Source organism: Gopherus evgoodei, chromosome 24, assembly GCF_007399415.2.
Source record: "Gopherus evgoodei ecotype Sinaloan lineage chromosome 24, rGopEvg1_v1.p, whole genome shotgun sequence".
NCBI lineage: Eukaryota > Metazoa > Chordata > Testudines > Testudinidae > Gopherus > Gopherus evgoodei.
Genome location: NC_044345.1, coordinates 5,513,828 through 5,538,308, shown reverse-complemented (window position 1 = coordinate 5,538,308; position 24,481 = coordinate 5,513,828). Strand labels below are relative to the sequence as shown.

Here is a 24,481-nt window from a genome sequence, read left to right as displayed (position 1 = left end):
TGGGGGAGGGACTAGTTTTGGAAAGGTAATGTAGGGTTTTAGGTGTGAAAGTCGAATCTAATGGAAGTGAACGCTTTCCTGGCGTTTTTTTTATTCATAACATAATCGTGTCTAGTGGCTTTCGTTGCCGAGGACTCCAGAAAGATTTATGGGCCTACTAGAGTTACTGGCGTTGGATTTTAGCCAGAGCCTTCTGAACTATTGTGAAAGTAGACATGATGATGGACATTACCACTTGTTCCAAGTCTTTTATGGCAGCATTGTAAGATACTGAAACAAGACACTGCCCCCATGTCGCTGCCCAGCATAATTTACTATGATGGCATGAATGGGTGTTGCAATCTAAAGAAACGAAACTGAAGTCGAAGTAAAGCTAACTGATATTGTGACTAGAGGCGTTGGGATGCTCTCAGAATTTTGGGAGGGATCCCAGTGTATATGTGCAGTAGCTAGCACGTGGCTCATCCCTGCCCCACACTGCTTACCCTCTAAAACAGGGGTGGGCAAACCTTTTGGCCCGAGGGCCACATCTGGGTATGGAAATTGTATGGCGGGCCATGAATGCTCGCAAAATTGGGGGTTGGGGTGCGGGAGGTGGTGAGGGCTCCGGCTGGGGGTACGGGCTCTGGGCTGGGGCAGAGGATGAGAGGTTGGGGGTGTAGGAGGGTACTCCAGGTTGGGACTGAGGGGTTCAGAGGGTGGAAGGGGGATCAGGGCTGGGGCAGGGGGTTGGGGCACAGGCCGGGGTCAGGGTGCAGGCTCCGGGTGGTGCTTATCTCAAGCAGCTCCTGGAAGCACCGGCATGTCCCCCTCTCCAGTTCCTATGCAGAGGCGCGGCCAGGCTGGTCTGCACACTGCCCCGTCTGCAGGCGCCGCCCCCTCAGCTCCCATTGTCTGTGGTTGCCAGCCAATGGGAGCTGTGAGGGTGGCGCTTGGCTTGAGGGCAGCATGCGGAGTCCCCAGGCTGCCCCTATGTGTAGGAGCCGGAGGGGGGACATGCCACTGCTTCAGGGAACCGCATGGAGCCACAGCATGTGGGGAGCGGGGCAAGCTCCTGACCCCGCTCCCCAGCAGGAGCTCGAGGGCCAGATTAAAACGTCTGGAGGGCAGGATGCGGCCCCTGGGCCGTAGTTTTCCCATCCCTGCTGTAAAAACATGTACCAAGTGTAGAACAAACAGTAGGGCAGGTGAGGGATACAGGAGAAGGGCAAGCTTGGACAATTACACAGGCGATTTCTATAGCTGTTTTTCCCCCCCTTCTTGTTCCACTCCAGAGATGGCTGCATTTCAGTGGTGGTTTAAGGGCTTGCACATGATACAGCTGTTCCTGAAGAGTGCCAGGTGCTCTATACTCCTATTCCAGAACAGGAGTGCCTTGTTCCTGTGTAGCTAAACCCAGAAGTTAAGCTAAACAGGGACAAAACACTTATTCTGGAATAAGAATCAGCACATGGAGTTATTCAGGAATCAGTTCTAGTTAATGCGTCAGTTTGCTGGGCTCTCTGGGAGTGCTTACAACTTGCCGTCCTCTGGGAAGAAAGTTGCAATAGAAACCCTAAGGTGAATGCCCTCTCCAGACATAAAGCAGACAGGGCAGCTGGATTTCAAGGCCAGAGAGGATTAGTATATGGTTCTGTAGCATAGCGCAGACCAGAAAATCTCACCTGTGATTTTTGAACCTGCAGATGGTCAGGAAATGTTTAACGTTGTTTTCAGTCAGTTCTTCTTGACCTGATTTTGGTTTTAATTACAAAAAAAAAAAAAAGCCAAGTTTTTGGCCAAAATGAAGTTTTCAAGGTCAGGGGTGTGAGGGCGGGAGAGGGGAAGTGTTGTCTGCTCGGTTTCCCATCGCTTTTACCAAAACAAGTCTTGAACGAAACACATCAACCTATTCCAATCAAACACTGCAACTTCTGGATCCACTTGAGCGGGTCTCCAGGAGACATCCCATCTCGCTGTAAAGACGCCAAGGGTTTGTCTGCAGTGCGTTGTCACTTTGAGCTATTACTGGAGGTTTGCCCTAACCCGACTCCCATCCACACACAAATCACTCACTTGAGTTGTAAGGAGGTGTGTTGGATTTGAGCTCGGCGGCCCACGGGCTGGCGTGGGAGGAGCAAGGAGGTTGGCGTTCGAGTGACGAATGCAGGGGGGTTGTGGCAGCTTGAGTTGTAGAACTGGAGAGCCATGGGGTTAGAAGGGACCCTAACCCCTGTCCAGATGTAGGATTCATCATTTAGCTCAGATAGGAAGCATTCTGCCCTGAGCTAGGGTAGATCAAGTGGACTAATTCATGTTATCTGTTGCAGTGAAGACGTGTCCCGAGTGATGGAGAAGCCAGGCCTTTCTTTCTGACGTAGCCTCTTCCCATGTGACTGAGTGTCGGGGACACAGAATGCCGGCAGGAGCATTTTCCATCGCAAGTATCCGGGTATTGACCTGGCTTCCTTGAGATTCATCTTCCTCCCGTTTGTACTTTCTCGAAGTCTCCCTCAGGCTGCCATGTTCCTCTAGCTTTGCACAGAAGATAGGGGTGGGGGTTGGTTTGGGAAGCAAGTCTGAGCCAGTGTGTCTCCCCGACGTGTGTCTAGCATGGGTGGCTGGTGAGCCCAGTTGATTCATCTTGTGTTGCTACCTGCGTCCAGTAAAATGCTGTTTCTCTCTTGATCTAGGACTGTCTGGGGCTGGCATGGAAGGGACAGCTGCCTCCTTCAGTGCTCTGCTCAGCTCCGCATCTGTCACCTAAGGGGCAGCGCCTCTTGCTCTGTAAGTGGCATTCTCTCCCGTTGTGGAGCCTGTGTGTGTGTGTGTGTGTGAACACGATCACTGGCCCCATGGGATTGTGGGAAGTGAAGTGTCAGACAGGAGTGGCCAACGTCTAACCTCTGGCCAGGATCACGGTGCCCTAATCGAGAATGGTAGGCGGTGGGGGATATTGAACTAGATGGACCTGTCTCTGAGGCAGCAGAGAGATGGGGGTAGAGGTACCGTCGGCTTGTCCTGCATGGCAGGAAGGAGGTAGAGGGAATAAAGTGGGTTAATAGCTGGATCTGGTAGGGCAGGTGGATAGGGGTGGGGTCCAGAGGGGCGGGACTACAGGCGGATGGTTTGTTCCAGGATGCTGGACTGGATGTCTCAGTGGGCTGAGGGTAGTGCTGCTGTACATGTCCAATCCACAAAGCGTACCATCGGTAATTCCGTGGTGCAGCGTTCGCCTCAGCCGGTTGAATGACTGTACCGTGGGGCGGTAGAGGTCTCTGCTCTATAGGTTAACATTAGCGTGTGGACAGGTCTCTGAAAGTAACGTTCGAGGGCGTTTCAGGGGACGTCCTACTCTCTCTCGATCTTTCAGGTGAACAAAGATGTGAAGAGAAGACCATGTGCCCACTGGCTGGGATATGCATAGCTTTGTGCGTGGTGATCGTGGGACTGGCGGAGGGGGACCACCCATGTCTTGTCACCACCGACAACAAAACCGCCACCTGCAAAGGTCAGAACCTGAACTGCGTTCCCCAGCACCTTCCCCGCACCCTGCTCAGACTGGATCTCTCGTATAACAGGCTCAAAGAGATCACCTCAGGGGACTTCTCAGTGCTGACCCAGCTGCAGAGCTTGGACCTGGGCTACAACAACATCTCGCGCATCGCGGCAGATGCCTTCACCTCCAATGTCCTGCTGGAGGAACTCAGCCTATTCAACAACTCCCTGCGCCGGATCCCCTCGCCGGCCCTGAAGCCTCTGAGGAAACTGAGGCGGCTGGAGATGTCCAACAACTTGTACCTCTGCTCAACTCTGGACGAGGTCTTCAGCACTCTGAGGAACCTGCAGGAGTTCTCCATGGGCGGGTCTCTGATCCAGACGGTTGGCAAGTGGGACTTCTTTCCGCTGAAGGATATAGCCTTGCAGAAGTTTGCCCTGAAGACGGCGTCCAGCCTACTGGAGTATCAAAAAGGGGCATTCTCGGTGCTGAACACCACAGCCCTGTGGTGCGACATGGCCCTGGACAAGAATCCCAAGGCCTTGCCCATGATTCTGCGGGACCTGAGGGGTAAGCCGCTGCAGTATCTCCGCTTCCGCAACCTCTTTGAGTTCACCTACTACACTGAGTCTGCAGATGTCTTCTCTGGCTTGGCCGAAGTGCGAGCCAGCCAGCTGGTCTTCTACCGGGGGAAGTTCAACGAGAACCTGCTACGCCTGGCCCTGCTGAACATCCAGAAGTCCCGCATCCGCGACCTCTCCCTGATGGCCATTGACTTCGCCCGCTCTTCCCAGTGGAATCGCTCGGAAGCGGGCATCGCCAACCTGACCCTGGACAGTTTGTTGCTGCAGGACATCAGCAACCCCGACATCCTGCGTTTTGACTGGACCTTCACCTGGTTCAGCGGTGTGGCCAACCTCTCCATTCTCAACGTCAACTTCAATTTCGTGCCTTGTGACACCTGGGACGAGATGCGCAATGTGGTGACCCTGGACATCTCCAACAACCGGTTGAAGGACGCCTACATCTACAACCAGGGCTGCAACTACCAGGGCTTCATGCCCAAACTGGAGCGGTTCCTCGTGGCCAAAAATGAGCTGACCAGCTTGGGCGTAGTGGCTAAGCTCACGGCCAGTTGGCCTCGCCTGACCCATATCAATGCCAGCCACAACCACATTGGGGGCCTGAAAGAGACGGCGTGCCAGTGGAATCCCGGCCTGGTCTGGCTGGTCCTGGACCACAACAGTGTTACCATGGAGATCTTCAAGTGCCTGCCCATCACCCTTCACTACCTGGACCTCTCCTACTCCGAGCTGGACCGGCTGGAGATGAGCTACTTTGTCCGCTGCCAAGACCTCCAAGAGCTGAAGCTTAGTGGGAACAAGATCAAGTTCATTCCCTCAGAGTGGAGATGCCCCAGCCTGCGAATACTGGCCATGGATGGCAACTCCTTTGGTGTCATCAGCGAGGGCTCCTTCGTCAACATGCCAGAGCTGACCAGCCTCAAGGCCGGGAACAACCCCTACCACTGCACCTGCGACCTCTACGGCTTCCTGCAGGAGACTCGGAGGAAGGGTAAGCTAACCCTGCTGGACTGGCCCGGAGACTGGACATGCTACCACCCAGAGTCCCTGCTGGACATGGGCGTGGCGGCCTACACCCCGGGGCTGACGGAGTGCGATGTGAGGGTGGTGGTGGCCATCTCTGTCTCTATCACGGCCGCTGTGATCATTGCAAGCATGGTGCTGTGCTGGAGGTTCGACGTGCTGTGGTATCTGCAGGCCACCTACCGCATCGTCCGGTCGAAGTACCGCGCCCGCCACGCTCACCCCACTCGGGCCTACGCCTACCATGCCTTCATCTCCTACAGCTGCTCAGACGCCGACTGGGTGAGGCAGGAGCTGCTCCGGCGGCTGGAGAGCTCCAGCCCCCCCTACCGCATCTGCATCCACGAGAGGGACTTCACGCCAGGCAAGTGGATCATCGACAACATCATCGAGAACATCGAGAACAGCTACAAGGTCATCTTTGTCCTCTCCCGCAGCTTCGTCGACAGCGAGTGGTGCAACTACGAGCTCTACTTCGCCCACCAGCGGGCCATCGGGCTGGGCTACGAGGACGTCATCCTCGTGGTGAAGGAGGCCATCGATCCCAAGAGCCTGCCCAACAAGTTCTGCAAGCTCCGGAAGATGCTGAGCACCAAAACCTACCTGGAATGGCCTTCGGAGCCCAGCCGGCAGCCTTTCTTCTGGATACAGCTCAGGAATGTGCTGGGGAAACCGGGAGCAGCCGAGCCCAGCCAGGATCGGGTCTCGCTGGCTAGCGTGGAGTTGGGCTCGGATGAGGTTGTGGATAGTCCGGCTGAAGAGGAAACTGCCATCGACGCCGTGGCTGGCCCTGCGAGTTAGTGCTCACTTGGTCTCCAGCTCTCCGCTGCCTCTGCTCCTGATTTACACGCCTCGCACAGTGCATTGTGCGTTCGCACGCCGACGTCCTGCTTTGCAGATGTGGTGGGAAGAACATTGCTCCAGGTCTGAGCTGCTAAACTCCTGACTCAGATTTTTTGGAAGGGAGCAATGATCTTATTGGCCCAACTTGAGTCCCCTGTTAAAGGGGCCTCCTTGTTAGACAGTGCTGAGCACTTGCCTTCTGAAAGTTGGAGGCACTTGAAAATCCAGGTACCTAAGTACTACCTAATGCATCGTATTTACCCAAAAAGCAATGGGAGGCCCTATGCTCCTGGACTGGGAGTAAGGAGCCCCCCTGTTCCAGGTCAAACTCTGAGAACATAGCCAACCTACATGTCCATTGCTAGATCTTGCCACCTCTTGTTTCTCCTGAAGGTTTAACCAGCGACAGTATTGCCAGGCAAGTTGTAATGGAAGGACACAACTTTGCTAGGGCTCTTGCACTTCAGTGTCTGAGTAAAATTCATCCCTTTGCAGCACAAGCCACTTACGTCCCAGCTGTTACCCGCTCAAGGACATCACTGCTGCAAGCAGCTTGCGCTGACCCTTTGCCTGAGTGAGCGGCACCCTCTGCATAGGAGACGTTAACTGAAGTTTCTACGCTCCAGTTGTCTAGAACCGTGGTTGTCGGGATCAGTCCCCGCAGCAGCCATAACCTGAGCTCTTCTGATCACTAGAAGTGACTGAGATAGGTCCTTTTATCTGCTCCAGTTATGCCTCTGCCAAGAATCTGCTTATTTTACTGACCTCCAACTCTCTCCGGCTGGGTTACGGCACAGCGAGCTGGAGTCTCATACCATGGACAAAACTGCCAGCAGACTTCCGATGGCAAACTCTTCCATCTCCCCAGTGATGTGGCTGGATAGATGAGGTCCCTAGTGGGGAGGGGAAGGGAGAATTTGTGCTTGAATCTGCAAACTGAGCCCGTCGGAGCAGGATTTGGGGAGCCAGAATGGGGAAGAACGTATTTCTGTTGTGTTTATTTTAGGGCGGTTGATTTTAATCGCTGTTAACTCACACAATTAACTCCAAAAAATTAATCGTGATTTTAAAAAATGAATCGCAGGTTTAATCGCACTGTTAAACACTAGAATACCAGTTGAAATTTATTAAATATTTTGGATGTTCGTCTGTTTTTAAAAATATATTGATTTCAATTACAACACAGAAAACAAAATGTACAGGGCTCACTTTATATTATTTTTATTACAAATATCCCAAAACAATGATATAAATTGTATTCTAGTATTGTTTACCAGCACGATTCATCGCGATTCATTTTTTAATCGCTTGGCAGCCCTGGTTTATGTAATGTATTTATGCCGTACTTTGAACCGCAAGGGTCCACTGGAGGTGACTTGTTTCATTTCGGCCCACCGAGTCGATGCCACGAGACTAATCCGCCCTGCCCCTTTGGGGATCTTTGCCATGGGGTCGAGTAGCCTCCTGTGAGTCTCGCCGCTGTTGCATCGCGACTCATGGAAAGCAGAGGGGTTCCCATAGCGCGATCCATTTCTGGGGTCTCCAAGTGGCCTGCGTTACTGAGCTCCTGAGGAGATAGGCCGGCCTCTCTGAAATGTGGGGCAGAGGCCCCAGTCGAATGGGGCTGCTGGGAATATAGCTGGGAAGTCAGTTCTGATCCCGTGGGGGAGGCAGGGGTCTCTCTTCCAAGTTACACTCAGACATCAGAAATCGAGGTTCTGTCTTTTTCCCTCTCGTCGACTTCATTAGGGGTTGGCCTCCCTACAAGCTGCACTGTCTAAAGCGGGAAGCCCGACTCCAGAGTTCTGTTTGTGGGTCTGATCCTCTCTGGGTGCTTCTGCTTCCCCATTTTTACAGATTTTTGGGGGAGCAAGGAGGAGGTGGAATAACTACTTGGGAGAACAGATGTATATAAGGTGCTAATACTTTGAAACAGCTGTCCCCGCTTTCAGACTGGCTCTGACTTCAAGTACTTTCTCCCATGCTTGAATGCACCTTCTTTAAAAATGAAGTCACTGGGGGGGCTTTGTGGGCTTGTTTTTTCAATGTAAATGTCTCAGAATGCTCCCCCTAGGAGCCTTCCTCTGTTGTCTGTGCAAACAAACATAGGCACCAGCCTTCAAAGTGACGTACAGCATGTTGCTGACTTTTTATATTAAATAAAAGAGTGGTGTCTTTTTCCTAATGTGTTTGCACAGTGTTTAAGTGGGACACTTTCCGATGGCCTCTAGTGAGCTGGATGCAAAGTGGGATGGTCAGGGGTGTGTGAGAGCGACTTGGGGAGTACAAGCCCTGTGCACTTGTCGGGGGGAGATGTCTGACATACAGGGCACTGAGTGAGGATGGAGATCGAGATGGAGGGGGCGAATATAGGGGGATGCAGGCAACTGGACTAGATGACCTCTCCAGGTCCCTTCCAGTTCTATGGTTCTCTGACAGGAGTGTGTGTGCACATGGATGGGGTACGTGTTAATACGTCGTCTTAACATCTTGAAGGAAAGTGGTCCAAAAGGGAGCTAAATAGATTCATGGAGGATAGTTCCATCAATGGCTATTAGCCAGGCTGGGCAGGGATGGTGTCCCAAGCCTCTGTTTGCCAGAAGCTGGGAATCAGTGATGGGATGGATCACTTGATGATCCCCTGTTCTGTTCCTTCCCTCTGGGGCACCTGGCACTGGCCACTGTCAGAGGACAGGATACTGGGCTTGATGGATCTTTGGTCTGACCCAGTCTGGCTGCTGTTATGTCTATGCAACATTGCAGGCGAATGTGGGGACAGGAGCAATTCCTTCTCCGCCAGTACAGGTCGTGCCTCTTTTAAAGAGGAGGGGGTGGTGGCACTGATTAAAGGTTCAGTGTTTAAACGTCAGCCTGATGCCCAACTTGCGGGTGCCTGGGTGGCGAGGGTTTGGCAGCAGAGCCAGGCTGGCAGTACCCTGCGCTGAGTGGTTTTCAGGTAGGTTGGAACAGGAGAGGAAGCTTGCGCCATGTGTGGGATGTGGTGGAGAGAGGCAGCCGGAAAGGGCATGGAGGCCGCTTGACCTACACAGATCCCCTCAAAGCAGCTGCCTGTCTGTCCCCAGTGCTGGGTTTGCAGGAAGTGTGTGAGCTGCCTCGTCTGGCTTGGGATCCTGTTTACCCAGGTGTCTGTTCCAAGCAGGCTGCCCACTTGGCTGGGAAAAAAACCTTCGCATGTTGGGAAAATAACCCCGACTCCTCCCTGGGGGAAGAGCAGTAGCTACTGCCATAGGCTCCAGTCCGCCACGAGGGGGCAATGTTGCATCACCCTCTCTGCACCAGGCTGCAGTGGGCTAAAAGCCAAGCAGGGCTGGGGACAGAGAGGGGGGACATAGCCCCAGCCGGAGTGGGAAGGATTGGACTGGACTAGAGGGGAGCAAAGGTGGGGGCCCAGCCCGTAAGAGGCAGCCAGAATCCAGGCCTCCCTGGAACGAAGGGTGTATAGTCTCCTTCCAGCTGCCGGTCTCAAGTGCCTTTGTATATAGATGTGATCCCCTGTGCTACCACTTTATTGTCTCCCTCAGGTCCTCTTCCCCCACCCCACCCCAGAAAAGGGAAATCCTCCCCTGCTCTAGTAGGAAAAGAGGAAACAGCCTCCCTGGAACAATCCCAATTGCTCATTTGCAGCCCAGATTCTCTGCTCCTGGAGACGCTCCCACCTCTCTGCGACTCCAGGGAGCAAGCCTCTAGTGCCGTGCTGGGAGGGAGGTAGAAGGGGGTGCCAAGCCAGGTCTCAGCAGGGTGCACTTTAAGCACTGTCTTCTAAAGCTGCTGCTATTAGATTATGATAGATTCCCCCCCCGCCCCTCACACACACAACCTCACTTTTTCCCCGGAGCACTTTAAATACAGCCTGAGCCCACATGCATCAGGCAGTGGCCCCAGGGTTTGGGAAAATCCTTGGTAATGCACATGCTGGTGTGAGCCTCCCCGCCACCGCCACTCCCAATCTGCTGCCTGGCTTATGCCCTGAAGCAGGAGGCTGGGTGGATATAATTTCCCCTCGCGTATCTTTTCTCCCTCCTCTGCTCTGCCTGTCCCATTCGAATAACGCCCAGGCCCGTCGAGTTTGAGGCTGCGGTTGACATTCCGGGGCTGCGTTTGCCAAGCGACTCTTCAGCGATCTCTGCTTTCCCACGGCGCTCGTATCTCCCGCAGCACGGCCACCGGCAGGCGGGTGTAGTCGTGCGCTCTCGGGGTTCTCAGCAGAGTGGGTTGGGATTTTTGAAGGGACTTGAGCGCTAGGCATCCCTATTTCACAGAACGTCGGTGGGATCTTGGCACCGAATGCCCTCTGGGCCTCTACCCTGAATGCTTGTTTAATGGCAATTGATGGCTGATTTGGAGCCTGAAGGGAGCCATTGTGCGCAGCTGGACAGGGTGGCAACCTGATGGCTTTTGGCAGAGGGTGCTGCATGCTGCCCTGCCCCCCTGCAGTGTCCACACACTGCCTTTAGCAGGACAGGCCCAGTGTCCGTGGAATTGGGGCTGCTGGTTAAACTAAGGTGCAGTATCTTGTGTGGCCAGCAGGTGGCAGACGCTCACCCTCACCCCACCCCCCCCACACTTTCTGCAGAGTGGGAGTATATTGATTTTGAGGGCAGCTAAGAAACTGAATCTAAACTTTTCATCTTGCCTGTGGGGAGGTCTGCTCCCGTGAGGAGGCCCTGGGGTAGCGGCAGGGCCAGGATGTGATCAATGTGACTGATCAGCGCGAACGCCCATGGCTAAGCTCCGTTCCCCTGGTCCGTCTCTCTCCGCTGCACTCCTGCCCTCCCATCACCCAGGCCTGCTGTAGAAGGCCACAGATTCTTTTACAAGGCAACATGCCACTGCTGAAATGCAGCTGGCTCTGGGGTGGAGACTAGCTAGGACACAGCATGCTGCACAATTGTGCCGCAGAGGAGAAATCTCGAGGGGGGAAGGGCGCACTGCCCCCCTATTCTTAGGCAAAGCACCCCATGGGATCTCTGCTGTCCACACAGCCCAGCCAGGACCTTGCCCTTTAAAGAGTGGTGCCTGCTCTTTTATGTATATTATCATAGCAAGTACGATGCCAGTGTGCTAGGTGCTGTACAAACAGAAGAGAATGATGGTCCCTGCCCATAGTGCCCATAGTGCTTCCAAGCTAATCAACTCGGCTGGCTCCAAAAGGGGGATGTTTTGGGTGGGGCCAGCTCCCAACCAGCAGAGGTCTCAGCAGGGTGCCAGTCTCAAGTGCCTTTGTATACAGATGTGATCCCCTGTGCTACCACTTTATTGTCTGGTTTCCCCAGGTCTGTCCCATGATCTGGGGGACAGTATGATTCTGGGGCTGTCTCTGCTTGCGGGGTACCGAAAGGTGTATGGCGCCCCGCAGGGGAATCCCCAGAGACAGACACTGCCTGCAAATCCTGGTGCTTGAGTCCATTAAAGAGCAACCTGGGTTTCCTTTGCTTGGCTCCAAATCGGCGGCCCAGACACTTCCCAACACTTGCTCAGCATCCTATCTGGCCCTGTGCTCAGGCAGCCAGTGCTGGTAGCAGCCCAGGAGGGAGGCCCCCAGGGCTGCTGGCTTTGATTCCCCATCAGGACAGGGGCACCCTCGAGTCCTACCCTTTAAAGCTACCATGGTCCTGAACTAACCTTACAGCTCCAGAAGTTGCAGCAGGTGGCAGGCTGCGTGTGCCTTCCCCTAACACCGGCTGGGCTTCGTGCAGGGGCTGGACCACATGTGGCACTTGCAGTGGGGACTCCTGGTTCTAGCCCCAGCTCTGGGAGGGCAATGGGGTCAAGTGTGGGGAGGTGGCTGGGAATTAGGATGCCTGGTTCTAGCCCCAGCTCTGGGAGGGCAGTGGGGTCTGTTGCAGGAGCAGCAGTGTGCTGTATGCTGTGTAAAACCTGCATGCTCAAATGGTCTGTTACACCTTCCCCCCCACTTTCCTCTCCTCTCCCTCTTTAAATACCTGTGAAGTGGCCACCCCCCCCGTGCCCCCACCTGCGCATGCTTGTGGGATGAATGGGCTGCTTGAATAGCTGGAAGATCAGAAGAGCTCCCAGGCAGACAAGGTGTCTGGGACTCCAATTAGGCAGCGCTCACACACCCAATGCATGGACACTGCCCGAGGTGGAATGTGACCAACCAGACATGGCCAAGTCATCTCTAGTCGCAGGCCATGAGGAGCAGGTCCCTAAAACAGGAAGGGGCCATGTGCTTGGCAGTACCTCCCGTGAAGGCCCTTCGCCCGGACTGCCTGGCCAGTGGTTCGCTGCGTCACATTTCAATGCGCCTTGGGAAGACTTACCTTCATCGCACCATCCATTGCTGAGCTGTGAGACACTTACCTTGAAGGATCCTGACATCTCCAGTGCCGTGCCTGTCCTGGGAAAGTGAGTATGCGAGTGTGAATGTGACAAACCCCCCACTTTCTTTTGAGCTTAGTTATCAGTATAATAAACGTGCTGCTTTCTGCCAAACCCTGGTGGGTTGTTAGTCCTCCCTAAGCTTACTAGGTGGCCCAATTTCAGGTAACGGGGTCAAGTGGAGGGTGGCTGGGAATCAGGACTCCTGGGTTCTAGCCCCAGCTCTGGGAGGACAGTGGGAGTCTAGTCGGTTAGAGGAGGGTGGCTGGGAATCAGGACTCCTAAGGAAGCAGTTTGTCATTGTTAACGTGTATTGGCAGGTAAAGATAAACCCCACATCCCCCATAAATCTATACCTCCTCCTGTGAAAGCCTCCAGCTGGCCTTGTCTTCACAAAGGTTTTACCTCGTGTTAGCTTGAGTTCAGAGCCCTCCTTTTCTCCCCCAGTGAAGGCAGACTTTTAAGATTTCAACCTGTCTAAGAACATACCATTTTTTGTCTGGGGCTCGTTTACACGTGGAAATTGACCAGAAAAGCGATTCCGGAACCGTTCCTCTTGGGGAACTCTCTGTTCCAGAATAAGTCACTCTGTTCGGGAAGGATTAGTGCATTTCCAAAACAGAGTAATCCAGGAATCGCGTTTTTGTGGAATAGAGTTCAGGCTGGTGTTAAACAGGAAGAGCCATTCCAGTCAGGCTCCCCTTGGGGGACAGGAATGCCTGTGTTGAGCTGTGTTTTAAAAGCTGGCAGGGGTGGAAGAAGACCTCTGTAGCCTGATGCTGCTCAGTGATCAGTTGCCCCTCCCCGGCCCCCACACGTGTATCTGTGTCAGCCCTCATTCAGGGCTTGGGGAGCTGTCGTGTGCTTTTTCTGTAGCTGTTTTCCATCCAGACCTTCTAATTTCTTACCACCATCTCCAGGGCAACCCAACAGCAAGGATTTCCAATGGGGAGATGCGGCCACTGTGCCAGGCCCTGGGTGAGTGGCCAAGACAGGGATCAGAACCAGGCCGAGGCTTCGCAGAATTGGAGCCGGGAGCGGTCCGGTGTCCCCGGCCATTATGGGAACTTAAATATTGAGACACCAGTTTAAGCCCCCTCCTGCAATTCTGTTAAGGGTGAAGAGGGGGACTGGGTTAAATATGAGGCCCCTTGCTTTGAGGGGTCTCAACTCGGGCTGGGCCACAGCCTCTGGAAACCTCTGTCCAGGATGTTGTGTGTCCCTTCTGCCACCCCAATCCCTGATCCACTGAGGGATCCGTTAGTGCTCCCAGCTTGGGGGCTCTGTCCTGTAGCTCAAGCAGCAGCAGCAGCTGCTGCTGCTTTTAGCTCTGGAAGTCAGGGGTTCAATCCTGGGTTGTGACCAAGGCAGCAGTCACCACCCTTGCAGTTGTGGCTACCCCTGGGGAGCAGAGGGGTTACCCATGCCATGTGTGGCTGAGGTGCCAGGACCTCTGTTCTGACCCAGTCTGTACCAACAGGGTGCATGCCAGAGTGCCCATCTCTCCTGGAGAGTCGAGGTAGCTGCTACTAGCTGGTGGCCCATGTGGAATGAGTCTCACCAGCTGGCCACGCTGCAGAAGGGATCAGCACTGCACCAGCCGTCCCCTTTTGCTGGCAGCCTCAGCTAGGAGGACAAGCACTGAATGGGCCATTCTGGGGACTGGATCCCATTTACTACCCATTGAGGGTTCTCCTTGGGGCTGGCCCTGCTCTGGCCAGAGGACTTTCAGTTCTAGTTGGAGGGGTTGGAAAACTATTACACAGGCCCTGTGTTTTTGTGTATGATCAGGCCTGCGATCCCAGGCGTCCCCAGCTAGCCATGGGTAGTGCAGCCTGATCCAGAATCCTCAACAGAAAGTGACTTCAAAAGAAGCATGGTGCTCGTGTCAAAGATGACACTGCAGCACCCCCTGCTGGCCATGGTTAGACCCACACTGGCTCACTCAGAGCCAGCGGTGCCTAGCTAGGAATTACAAAATGTTACGTGCTCTGGCCGGCTGCTCCCTGCCTCAGTGCGATTCCTCTTGGTACATTCTCTGTTGAATCGCGGACACTGCGTGCAAGTGAGGTTAAGTGGGGAGGGGGCTGATCAGGAGCTGGGGGGGGGGCGGGGGCTGATCAGGGGCTGAATTCATGGTCCCTGTCACTTCCAGTCCTGCCTTGGCCAGGGGCAAAGTTGCTAAGGGTTGGAGGTGTGGAACTATGGGACATTTCTCTAGAATGCACGCCACACACAACACAGATGCCTACAAACCATAAGGATGCTAATGGGTGGGGCGGAGGGACTTCAGTGTTACTTTGAAATGGTTTGGGGCACAAACCTTTGAAAGAAGCGCGGAAGAAAGGGTTAACAAGAGTCCCCAAAGAGCAGCAATATTTATTCAGCTTTTACTTTAGGGTGTGCAAAGATGCAAGAATGGATTAGGTTAAGAAAACAAACGTGAAAGTGAATAAGGATGATGTGGAAGTGAATAAGGAAGTGTTATTTACTCCATTACAAAATAATAAAAAAAAATGGGTCATCCAATGAAATTGATAGGCAGCAGGTTTAAAACAAAAGGAAGTATTTCTTCATACAATGGACAGACAAGCGTGGAACTCATTGCCAAGGGATGTTGTGCAGGGCAAAACTATAACGGGGTTCCAGAAAGAATGAGATTAGTTCATGGAGGACAGGTCCATCAATGGCTATTAGCCAAGATGGTCAGGGACAAGCACGTGCTCTGGGTGGCCCTTGTTTCTGATTGCCAGAAACTGGGAATGAACGACAGGGGATGGAAACACCACTGCTAGGTGTTTGCACTTTTCTGCACACTCCATCCTGGCCATGAGGGCAAACAGACAGGAATGGACTCGTAAGAGGTCCCATATGTTTGAAAGGGTGTACAAAAAAAGTGCAAATGTACAGGATTATTTGACTCATCCAACCCTGTATTTTTGCACAAATATGTGTGGTGGGGGGGCTGGGTAAAAATCCAGGGCAGGGTCAAGGGGGAGCATCTTTGCACGCTTTCCACCCCTACTTTGTGCAAACACTCAGAACAGGCTGCGTGAAAAGCATGCCTCAAAAAGCCATGCTACAGACTCTCGCTTTCCCCAGCGAGCTCCCTGCATCTGTTGCCTAGTGGTTCCTAGTTTGCTATTCCCTCCTGCCTCCCCCCCCTACACCCCGCTCCTTCATTGTTTCTGCTGTTTTGGCTTTTTAAAAAAAATTCCCTACCCTGCCATTTATTTTTAGCAGCCAATTGAAATGTCTGGGAGATGAAGGAGGAAAAAATATGAGTGGCGTGTAATAAAGCAGCAGAAGACAGAGTAACCTTTGAGGCAGCGCTCACATACGCTCTCACTATGCCCAGTCTGGCTCTCCGCACTCCCGGAACAAACTCTCCGGTTGGACTCTAACGGGGCGATGGAGCTGGCCCGCCGTCTCTGTGTCCTCTGCATTCTGCTGCTGTTTAGAGGTAAAGAAGCTGGTTCTTAATTTCTTTATATAAAAAGGGAAGGAAAAACAGAACCCAGCAGGACTGTGAAATCCAAGACTGAATTGAGTCTTACTTCAGCAGGAGATATTTTCCAAGTCACCAGCATGCATCCAGTGGGCAGCCTAACTGCCCACAGAACACCCATTGTGTCTTTGGCAGTTTCCCCTCCTAATCAGCACCCACTTTATTAATAAGTGCTGCAGGCGAAATTAACCCGTAGAGCCCTCGCCTTGTGCCTTGCCCAGCCTGGGATGTCACAGCTGCCCAGACCGTGGGCTTTGAGGAGTTAACAGTGGGTTGGAATGCAAACGTTGCTCTAGTTTTTCTGGTGCATTGCTGGCAGGCTGGAGGAAAGTGCCGGGTAAGGGATAACGTGGCTCTCCGAGCGCCATGGGAGAATCGCACGGGCTCCGCTGGGGTGCATAAAACACTTCAAATGCAGAAGCCGTTGAGTGGGAGAAAGATTCTGCCTCATCGAGCGGACAACCTGGGGGAATGGGAAATTGGCGCCGGGTGGGCGATTCTTGTCATCTATAGACCGTTGATTGCTGGTCTGTATAAACCCGCCAAGCAAACGTGCCACCGCTCCAATGCGCCTGCTTCTAATGAACCCTGGCTGACACGAAGTAGAAAGAAAGTAGAAAGTGGATGGTCCCTCTGCGTACTGATGTGCTCCCTCTGCAGTCTCAGCTCTGGGGGGCTGCAAATGGGTGTCAGGTATTGAGACCCCCTCCCGCCGCCCTTCTGATATTGCTATGTGTATGTGGACGCCTGATTAGATCCATGGTATGGGGGTGCCAGGTGAGATGGAAAACCAGGAGTACTTGCTCTAGAATGAAGCTTTGCTGTACACAATGGTCTTGTTAGCGGGGTGTTGTCACCAGCCTCTCTCCTGGAGGAAGGGACCATCTGGCTCTAGGTTTCTCTAGTGTCTAGCACAACTGGGTCCAAAAACCAGTTGGAGCCACTGCGAGGGCTACTGCAGTGTAAAAAGAACTGAGCTGGTGCCTTCACTTCCCCCAAAGTGCTCGTGTGCTCGGGGCCTGAGAAGGACTAGGACTCTGGGTCTGTACATGGGTGTAGGGACGGCGCTCAGGAACCTGCAGCGTTGCACCTGGGTTTTGTAGAACCACCTTGACTCCACACCTCTGACTGGCCGCAGCGAAATCGTTCTGCCATGATGTCCGGCAAGCCACGCCCAGAGCTGAACCCAGGACGCACAGCACAAAACGATATGAGGTGGTTCTTCTTGTAAATCTTACCCCCCTCTCCCAAGCGAGGACGGGGATGTAGCCACTTTGTGCACGGGTGAGAGCCTGCACCCCGGGTTCTGGGGGCGGGTGAGCGTGGACGCTGGGGTCTTTGTCTTATTGTTGCAACCAGACACTCAGCTGGGACGCGGATTACATCATACTGGGTGCAAATCCGTAGACAGTCTCTGACCCCTGGAAACTTACAGTCTAGAAAGGTCAGGGGGAGGAGGCATCCCCCCACTCCTATAGAAGAGGGAAACTGAGGCCCTGACATGGGTCAAGCTGCCCCACATCACACAGGGACTCGGTGGCAGAACCAGCTCTCCAGAGCCCCAGCCTTGCGTCTTAACCACAGGCCCATCTCGCTTTCCTGGGCTAAGCGTTGATTACTCTGCTTTCTGGAGGCTGCACATGGTCTGCGGGAGGGGAGAGGGTGCCACTGCTGCATTCCCCGGGCCGTGCAGAGTCAGACCAGGGAGTTGCAGAGGAAAAGTGTGTCACGGAAACGCAGGCCCAGCTGGCTTTGCAATGTGCAGGCCCCGTGTGCGTGCCGTGCAGACTCTGCCGGGGCTGCACACCCAGCACTGGCTGGAGCCTGTTGTCACTGTGGGGGGCAGGAGGTGGCCAAGGGGGAGCATGTGGCTAGAACCTGGGGGAGCTGGCGTTTGGCAGAGCGAGTTGGTGTATTTCCAGCATGAGCGAAGTGTCAGGGATTAAAGAACCAGCTCAGAACTTCAGCAGATGCGCTCGGATTCCTGGGTTCAGCTGGAATCAGGCAGATCCACATCCTCCCCACAGGCTGCGTCTCCCCCCCCAGGCGCATCTGAAAGTCAGCAAGTCGGAGGGCTGAGGAGTGAAGCACTGGACTGGGATGTAGGACTCCTAAGTTCTGTCCTGGCTTGGGGTGGGGAGAGAGGCTCAATGGTTACAGCGGGGGCAGGCGTGGGAGGTGAGCAGGCTGGGTTCTGCGGTGGGCTCGGGAAGGGAGTGGGGTCTAGTGGTTGGAGCTGATGGGACGCAGGACTCCTGAGGTCTTTTCCCAGCTCTTCCACTGAGTCGCTGCGTGACCCTTGCTGAGTCATTTCCTCCCCCGTCCCAGGCTGAGGGAGGTGCTTTGAGGGCCTCGCTGCTGTACATGGGTACCATGCTCATCAGCACTAATGGGAGGGGAGCCCCAGTCCCCCGGGCACTGGCCCAGGTGGTGGCGAGGGAGGGGTAGGCAACCCAAGGGCACTCAGGGCATCCTTCAGCTGCTACTCACAGCCAGAGCAGCCTGCTCAGCACCGGGGCCAGGAGCTGGGGTGTGGAAGCGCCCTGGTGGGGCTGGGACATATGATTCGTGGATCTTGTCCCAACATCCATCTGACAAATGCTGCCCAGGTGAAGCGATCAGGTTCCTTATCCCCTGGGCTGAGGACAGAAGACGCTTCCTACTAGCAGTTCCCCCTGCAGTCCTGGACAACTCCTGTGATTTTCATTACCTGGTGAAATGGGCACAATACTCGCTTCTACAGCTGGCCTCTCTGTGCCACTGGGGGAAGGTGGCAGGCAGCTGTCTGCTGAATCTTCCCCTCCACCCCAATGCTGGAAAGTGAAGGAGGTGGAGAGGATCATATTCCAAACCAAACATCCATCGAGCATCCCCCGCACACACTGCACGGACAACTGCTCCTTGGCCCAAAGCCCAGCCGTTCTGGGCTCCGCCACGCTGAGGCCCGAGTCAGTGAAGCCCTGAAGGGCTGCGGGTCGGTGGGCGGAGGGCTGGCACGTAGCCCACTGGCACTGGAGGATGATCTGTCGTGAGCTGTTTGTCCCCACGTCTGCGGCCAGGCTCTGCCTTGGGGAATCAGACAGGGCAAGTGGAGCAGGGAGAGGGGTAGCAACTTGTCCAACATGCCACCAAATTGCAGTGCCCGATCTGGGATTGGAACCCAGGAGTCCAGGCTCCTTGCTCTAACCACAGGATACACTCTTACCAGAGCAGCTATGCCAGAAGCTCCCAGCCCTGCCACCCTCCCGTTCTGGCACTGATAGCTGCTCTTCAAATATGCCTCCAGGACCCTTTGCACCAGTTCCATCTGAGACGGAAGTGCTGGAACGAACTGCTAACTTCAGGAAGCAGTGAGTCCTGGGCTCGGATGGTCTCTGTCTGAGTACGGAAGGAGCTCAAATGTGCAGTGGCTGAGCTGCTGGCAAGAAATACGCCATCTTTTAAAAACAGCTGCTATACTGCAGGTTTGAAGGATAACAAATGTTTTACCTGTATCAAAAGGAGGCTCTAGGGGAGATCCAAGGAATTACAGACCAGTAAGCTACACATCTGTACCTAGGAAATTGTTTGGAACAGTTACATAGAATAAAGCCTGGAAGAGCACGAGACGATCAGGTTAGCACACAAAGGAAAACCGCGTGTCTCTAATCTATTAGACTGTTTTGAATGTCACAGTCAAATGGATAAAGGAGAACAGGGTGGCGTAACTCCAAATGCCTTTGACAAGAAGTTACTCAAGAAACTTAAGTCGTCATGGGATAAGATGGAAATTTTTTCATGGATCAAAAACTGGCTGGAAGACAAGAAACAGATTAGGAATAAATGGCGAATTGTAATCATGGCAAAAAGTTAACAAGGCAGCACCTCGTGGCTCCATTTGAGGTCCAGCGTTAAATATATTGGCTCATCTGGAAAAGGGTGGGTGAGACATGAGGAGGAAAACTTTGCAGATGACAAAGTTTATTAAGGAGATAAGGTGGGCGAGGTAATATCTTGTATTGGACCAACTTCTGTGGGTGAAAGAGAGAAGCTTTCGAGCTACGCAGAGCTCTTCTTCAGATCTGCAAAACCTCTCCTATTAAGAAATTGGAAAGATTGGGATGGTTACCTTAAAAAAAAGATGGATAAGTGGGGGCATAAGTCTCTCAATTAACAAATCAAAGTTCCTGAGCTAGCTTCGCTAGACTCTGTTCTTCCTGTCTTGTAGCATGAATGGACATTCACTGGAAATGAAAGGTAGCAAATTCAAACCCATTAAAGGTGTAATTAGACTGTGGAACTTATTGCCACTGGGTGCTGTCAAGGATAAGGACTTCACAAGATTCAGAAAGGGATTGGACACTTATAAGGAAAACAAGAATAGTTGCTGTGACTGATGCTAACTCATGTTTGGAAGGGATTTTAAATCTCACGCTTCTGGGCTTCAGCCCATCTCCTGCTGAGATCAGATTAGCCCACATCTGCCTTCTGTGGGGTTCTTACACCTTCCTCTGAAGCAGTTGGTGACTGTCAGCGGCAGGACACTGGAGCAGATGGACCTTGGGTCTGATCCCGTCTGCTAGCTCCTGTGCTCCAAGAGACTCTGCAGGAATCTGCACAGGGTTTTAGCAGGGGAGAGCAGAGGTGAGGAATAGGGGAGCAGCTTGCCCTTCCTCTGGGCTCCTTGGGGCTCCCTACCAAGCTGTAGAAGCTCTTGAGATCAGGTGATGCTGGCCTTTTTTGGAAAATCCCAGCCTTTTTAGGCCAGCCCAGGCCCCCAAGCCTGGTTGGACTGCAGGGGAGCGTCACATGGACCCCAAACTTAGCAATTCCAGAGGAGCTTGGCAGTTTGAACCCTCCTCTCCCAAATTCAAAACCTGGAGACTGGGCCCAAATGCCGTTCCTGACACTTGGGAACTTTAGGTGTGAACTTCATGGCTGGTTCCTAATGGACCAACCCAAACTCATTGCTCCAAATAGCCTCACACCCTTCCGGGATCAGATCAGAGTGTGTCAGCTTCTATTCAGAGCAAAACACTTTCCATGCTGCTGACTGACCTTCTCTCTCATCCCCTTGGCAGGGTATTTCTGCACTGCAGCCATGGGGTGCATGGATCCCCGCTGGCTTTAATCAGGCTAGCTAAGGTCCCCAGAGCAATGAAGTCGTGGACGCATGGGCCAGACAGACTGCCTGGATCCCAGGGTGATCGCTCAGGCTGGCCTGTGCTAAAAACACGGCTTTCCTGCTAGTGGTACCGGGGCTAGCTGGATCCACGCTAGCTCGGGTATGTCTACTCAAGTCGCAACTCTGCAGTCAGCTGTAGCCTCTAAGCACTGGGACATCTTCGTTGCTCTGAGCTGGGCAGACAAAGCTCGGCGAAAACCAGCTGGAAAATGCAATGGTTTTGTATGGAAACGTGGATGAAACTTTTATTTTACCTTTTTTCTTTCATCAGAATTTCCCCAGGAACGACTTTGGTGTTTTGTAGTGAGGTTTTTGGAGGAAAAAGCAAAAGCAGAAGCTGAAACAATTGGGAGGTGACGTTGGAAAATCAAGACTCAGTCAAATGTTTCAGTGGCTCTTTTAAAAATGTTGATGAAAAACAGCTTTGCATCTGGATTTTTTTTTCTGGGATGGGGAGAGGGGGAATGTCCCACCAGCTCTACTCATCTCTGAGCAGCAGGTTGGCCTTCTTCCCCCCTGCCCGCCGGCAAGCAATGGCATAAATCACTGCACATCTGGAACTGCTTTGACTCGTCCCATCATGCCCTCCCCGTCCCGCTCCAGGGGACTGGCAGGCATTAGCTATGGTGATTGAGAAATTCCCAGAGCATATTTTTTCTCAAAGAGGGAAATATTTTGGCAAATCAGGGAGACTTTCTCAGGCTTCCTTACAGCCCCTAAGCCTGCCACTTGCTCATGGCAGAGCCAGCTCATAATTTTGTTGAAGATGTAAGTATCTCTCTTCTATAGAGACTTAAATTTAGACTCTTCTATGTCTAGAAGCGGCACACTTTTCCCCACTGCTGTCTGTCCAGAGTGATGTAACTCTGCCATGAGATGTCTCCATGACTATAGCATCCTTTTCCTACAATAGGTCGTTCTTCGTCCTCTACACCTTTTCTTCTCTCCAGGTGGAATCCAGTCTAAGACGTACCTTGAGCTTGTGCTTATAGAAGGGGAAACTGAGGCACAAGAAGGGCAGTCTTGCTGTATTTGGTGTTTCTGTTTCTGAAAGCCGCAGCTACTGGAGTCACGTGATTACGTGAAAATCAGTTTGTTTTTTTTTCATGGTTTCTGGCCTTCATGCTTGCAAAGAAAAGTCTGACCTGAGTTCAGTCACAAAGGCTCACAAACCTCATGGCAGCCCACAATCCCAAGCATTCAAAAATCCTGAGTCAGGCCCCCCAAAAATCATGACTGACAAAAAAATCCTGTGGTTTTTTTTTATTTTATTTTTTTGTAAATCTAATTGTGTCTTCTGGTTTCTGAAACCGAGGTCACATTTCTGAGTTTTTCTCTATAACTTACTAGAAACGTACTTTTTTAATAAGATTCTCACATGACTCCAGCAGCTGGCGTTTTCTGGGGAAAATGTACCAATGTCTTGGAACTCGTGATAAAACAGCAGGATTTGGCAATGTTCCAAGCAAAGATGCTTGAACTTAATTTAACAGTTTAAAAACCGTAAGGTTTCTGTTCCAATCTCATGATTTGGGGGGATTTTGGAATGCTTGTGGCTGACAATACTGTATTTAACACATAGTTGGAGAGTCTCTTCCATCCAGGGGAATAGAGAGGAGTTCCTCTTTTCTCTACATGTCTAATTAGTTCCAGGCTAGTGCATTTAATTTACATATAAACTCCCCTTCCTTTGTGTGTGTGTGTATACGGAGGAGGGGAGCTTGAGTAGAGGAGGGAAGGAAGAAGTGGTATTCTTGCTAAGCTCCACCCATGATGCCAAGCTCCACCTACAGTGTCTGAATAGCTGTCATGCTTTTGCTGAAATAATTGGCAGGGAAATAGTTAAGAAGGAGACTTAACCAGAAGACAGGTTTCAGAGTGGTAGCCGTGTTAGTTTGTATCAGCAAAAACAATGAGGACTCCTTGTGGCACCTTAGAGACTAAAAATTTATTTGGCCCACTTCATCAGATGCATCTAATGAAGTGGGTTTTAGCCCACGAAAGCTTATGCCCAAATAAATTTGCTAGTCTCTAAGGTGCCACAAGGACTCCTGGTTGTTTTAACCAGAAGAGACACTACTTGGCACCATTGCACTAGCCTTTTCCACTCGTAACTCTCAAAATGCTGTGCAAAAATAGGTGTCTTCATCTTGTAAGTGGGTAAACTGAGGCACGTAAAGGCAGGAATTTGGCCAAAGTATCCCTGGGAGCTGGTGACAGAGCTGGGACTAAAACCCAGGTCTAACTCTCAGTGTGGCCAATTCTGGCCACACTTTAAAATGGGCATCACTAGGTTTCAGGGTGAACACCATGTGGAGAGAGATCAGGTCTGTTCACATGTCCCCTAAGAAGTACTGGAGACTCAGACAACCCTGATGCAGGATGCTACTTCTAAGAAACTTAGGCTGACAATTCTTGTGGCTGTGTGGCCATGTTCCCTGTTGCTCTGCTCCTTGGCCAGTTACACCCCACTGACATTTTGGGGGAAAAAATGATTCCAATTCATACCAAAAATGACTGAAAAATCCAGAAAATTTCACTTTTGGACCATCAAAACATCTAATTTGGCTAATATTGAAACACTATTTAGACATTTATAACATATTAATATTTTGTACGCTCTGTAAGCCTAATACATCTCAAATTAATATTTTAAGTATCATTTTACTAAATAAAATGAATCCAGGCTAAATCTTTCAGCCTTTCCCATTAACAAAGTGAGCTGAAATCAGCATGTTCACGTGAAACACTTTAGGTTTCAATGAAACTGTATTTTTCAATGGAAAACTGTTCTGCCTAATTTTTTCACTGGCGCTACTTGAAACCTTTCAACAGGGACTGCCTCTTTCTGATGTCTACATTGATGGGGGCGTCTAGGGTACACACACTGCATGCGCCTCTAGCGTGAGTACAGATAACAGTGTAGACTGTTATCCCAAGCAAAGACATGTCAGAACCTTAGGGTCTGTATACACAGGTCTCTACACACCCAACCAGCGCCTCCCGTGCAGTGGGCTGGAGCCTTTTCCTGCTGCCTCCCCCTCTGCTAAAGACTTTCACAGCTGCATGTAGCTACACACACAGGTAACATATGGATAGGGTGACCAGATGACCCAATTTTATAGGAACAGTCCCGACATTTGGGACTTTGTCTTATATAGAGTCCTATTACCCCCACCCCTCCGTCCCACTTTTTCACACTTGCTGTCTGGTCACTGTACGTATAGATAAGACTGATAACATCATTTTCGTGCTTACACTGGGGACGTGGGAACACTGCAGCATCTTTAGCTGGACACAGAAACTTTTAACAGTAGATGTCCCCGTGTATTGTGATAATAATGCAAATCTTCAGACCCACATAAACACCCTCCCACCCCCCCCAGCAGATTAAATTATTTTTCTGGCAACTGGCAAATCCATTAAAAAACCCCAGCCAGGCCAATCAAATACCAGCCAGGTGCTAACCGCTATTCCTCCCTCAGGCTATTTACTGGGTTGCGATGGGCCATAACCATTTA

The 24,481-nt window shown here is 52.2% G+C and overlaps 1 protein-coding gene across 9 annotated transcripts in view; it reads left to right on the top strand.

The window, feature by feature from the left end:
• The window catches only part of ITGA10 (integrin subunit alpha 10), an 80,599-nt gene that overhangs the window by 15,226 nt on the left and 40,892 nt on the right, over positions 1-24,481 (top strand). For 7 of the 9 annotated variants that reach the window (XR_003997676.1, XR_003997677.1, XM_030542281.1 and 4 more), the window contains exons 2-3: positions 2,310-2,431; positions 2,673-2,766. Coding sequence is in view for 7 of the 9 variants with exons in the window: in XM_030542281.1 (XP_030398141.1) it covers positions 2,396-2,431; positions 2,673-2,766 (130 nt within the window). In the remaining 2 variants the exon portion in view is untranslated. Of the gene's footprint in view, positions 1-2,309; positions 2,432-2,672; positions 2,767-15,647; positions 15,752-24,481 lie in introns of those variants that run through there. The other 2 variants (XM_030542283.1, XM_030542284.1) reach the window with 2 other exon arrangements.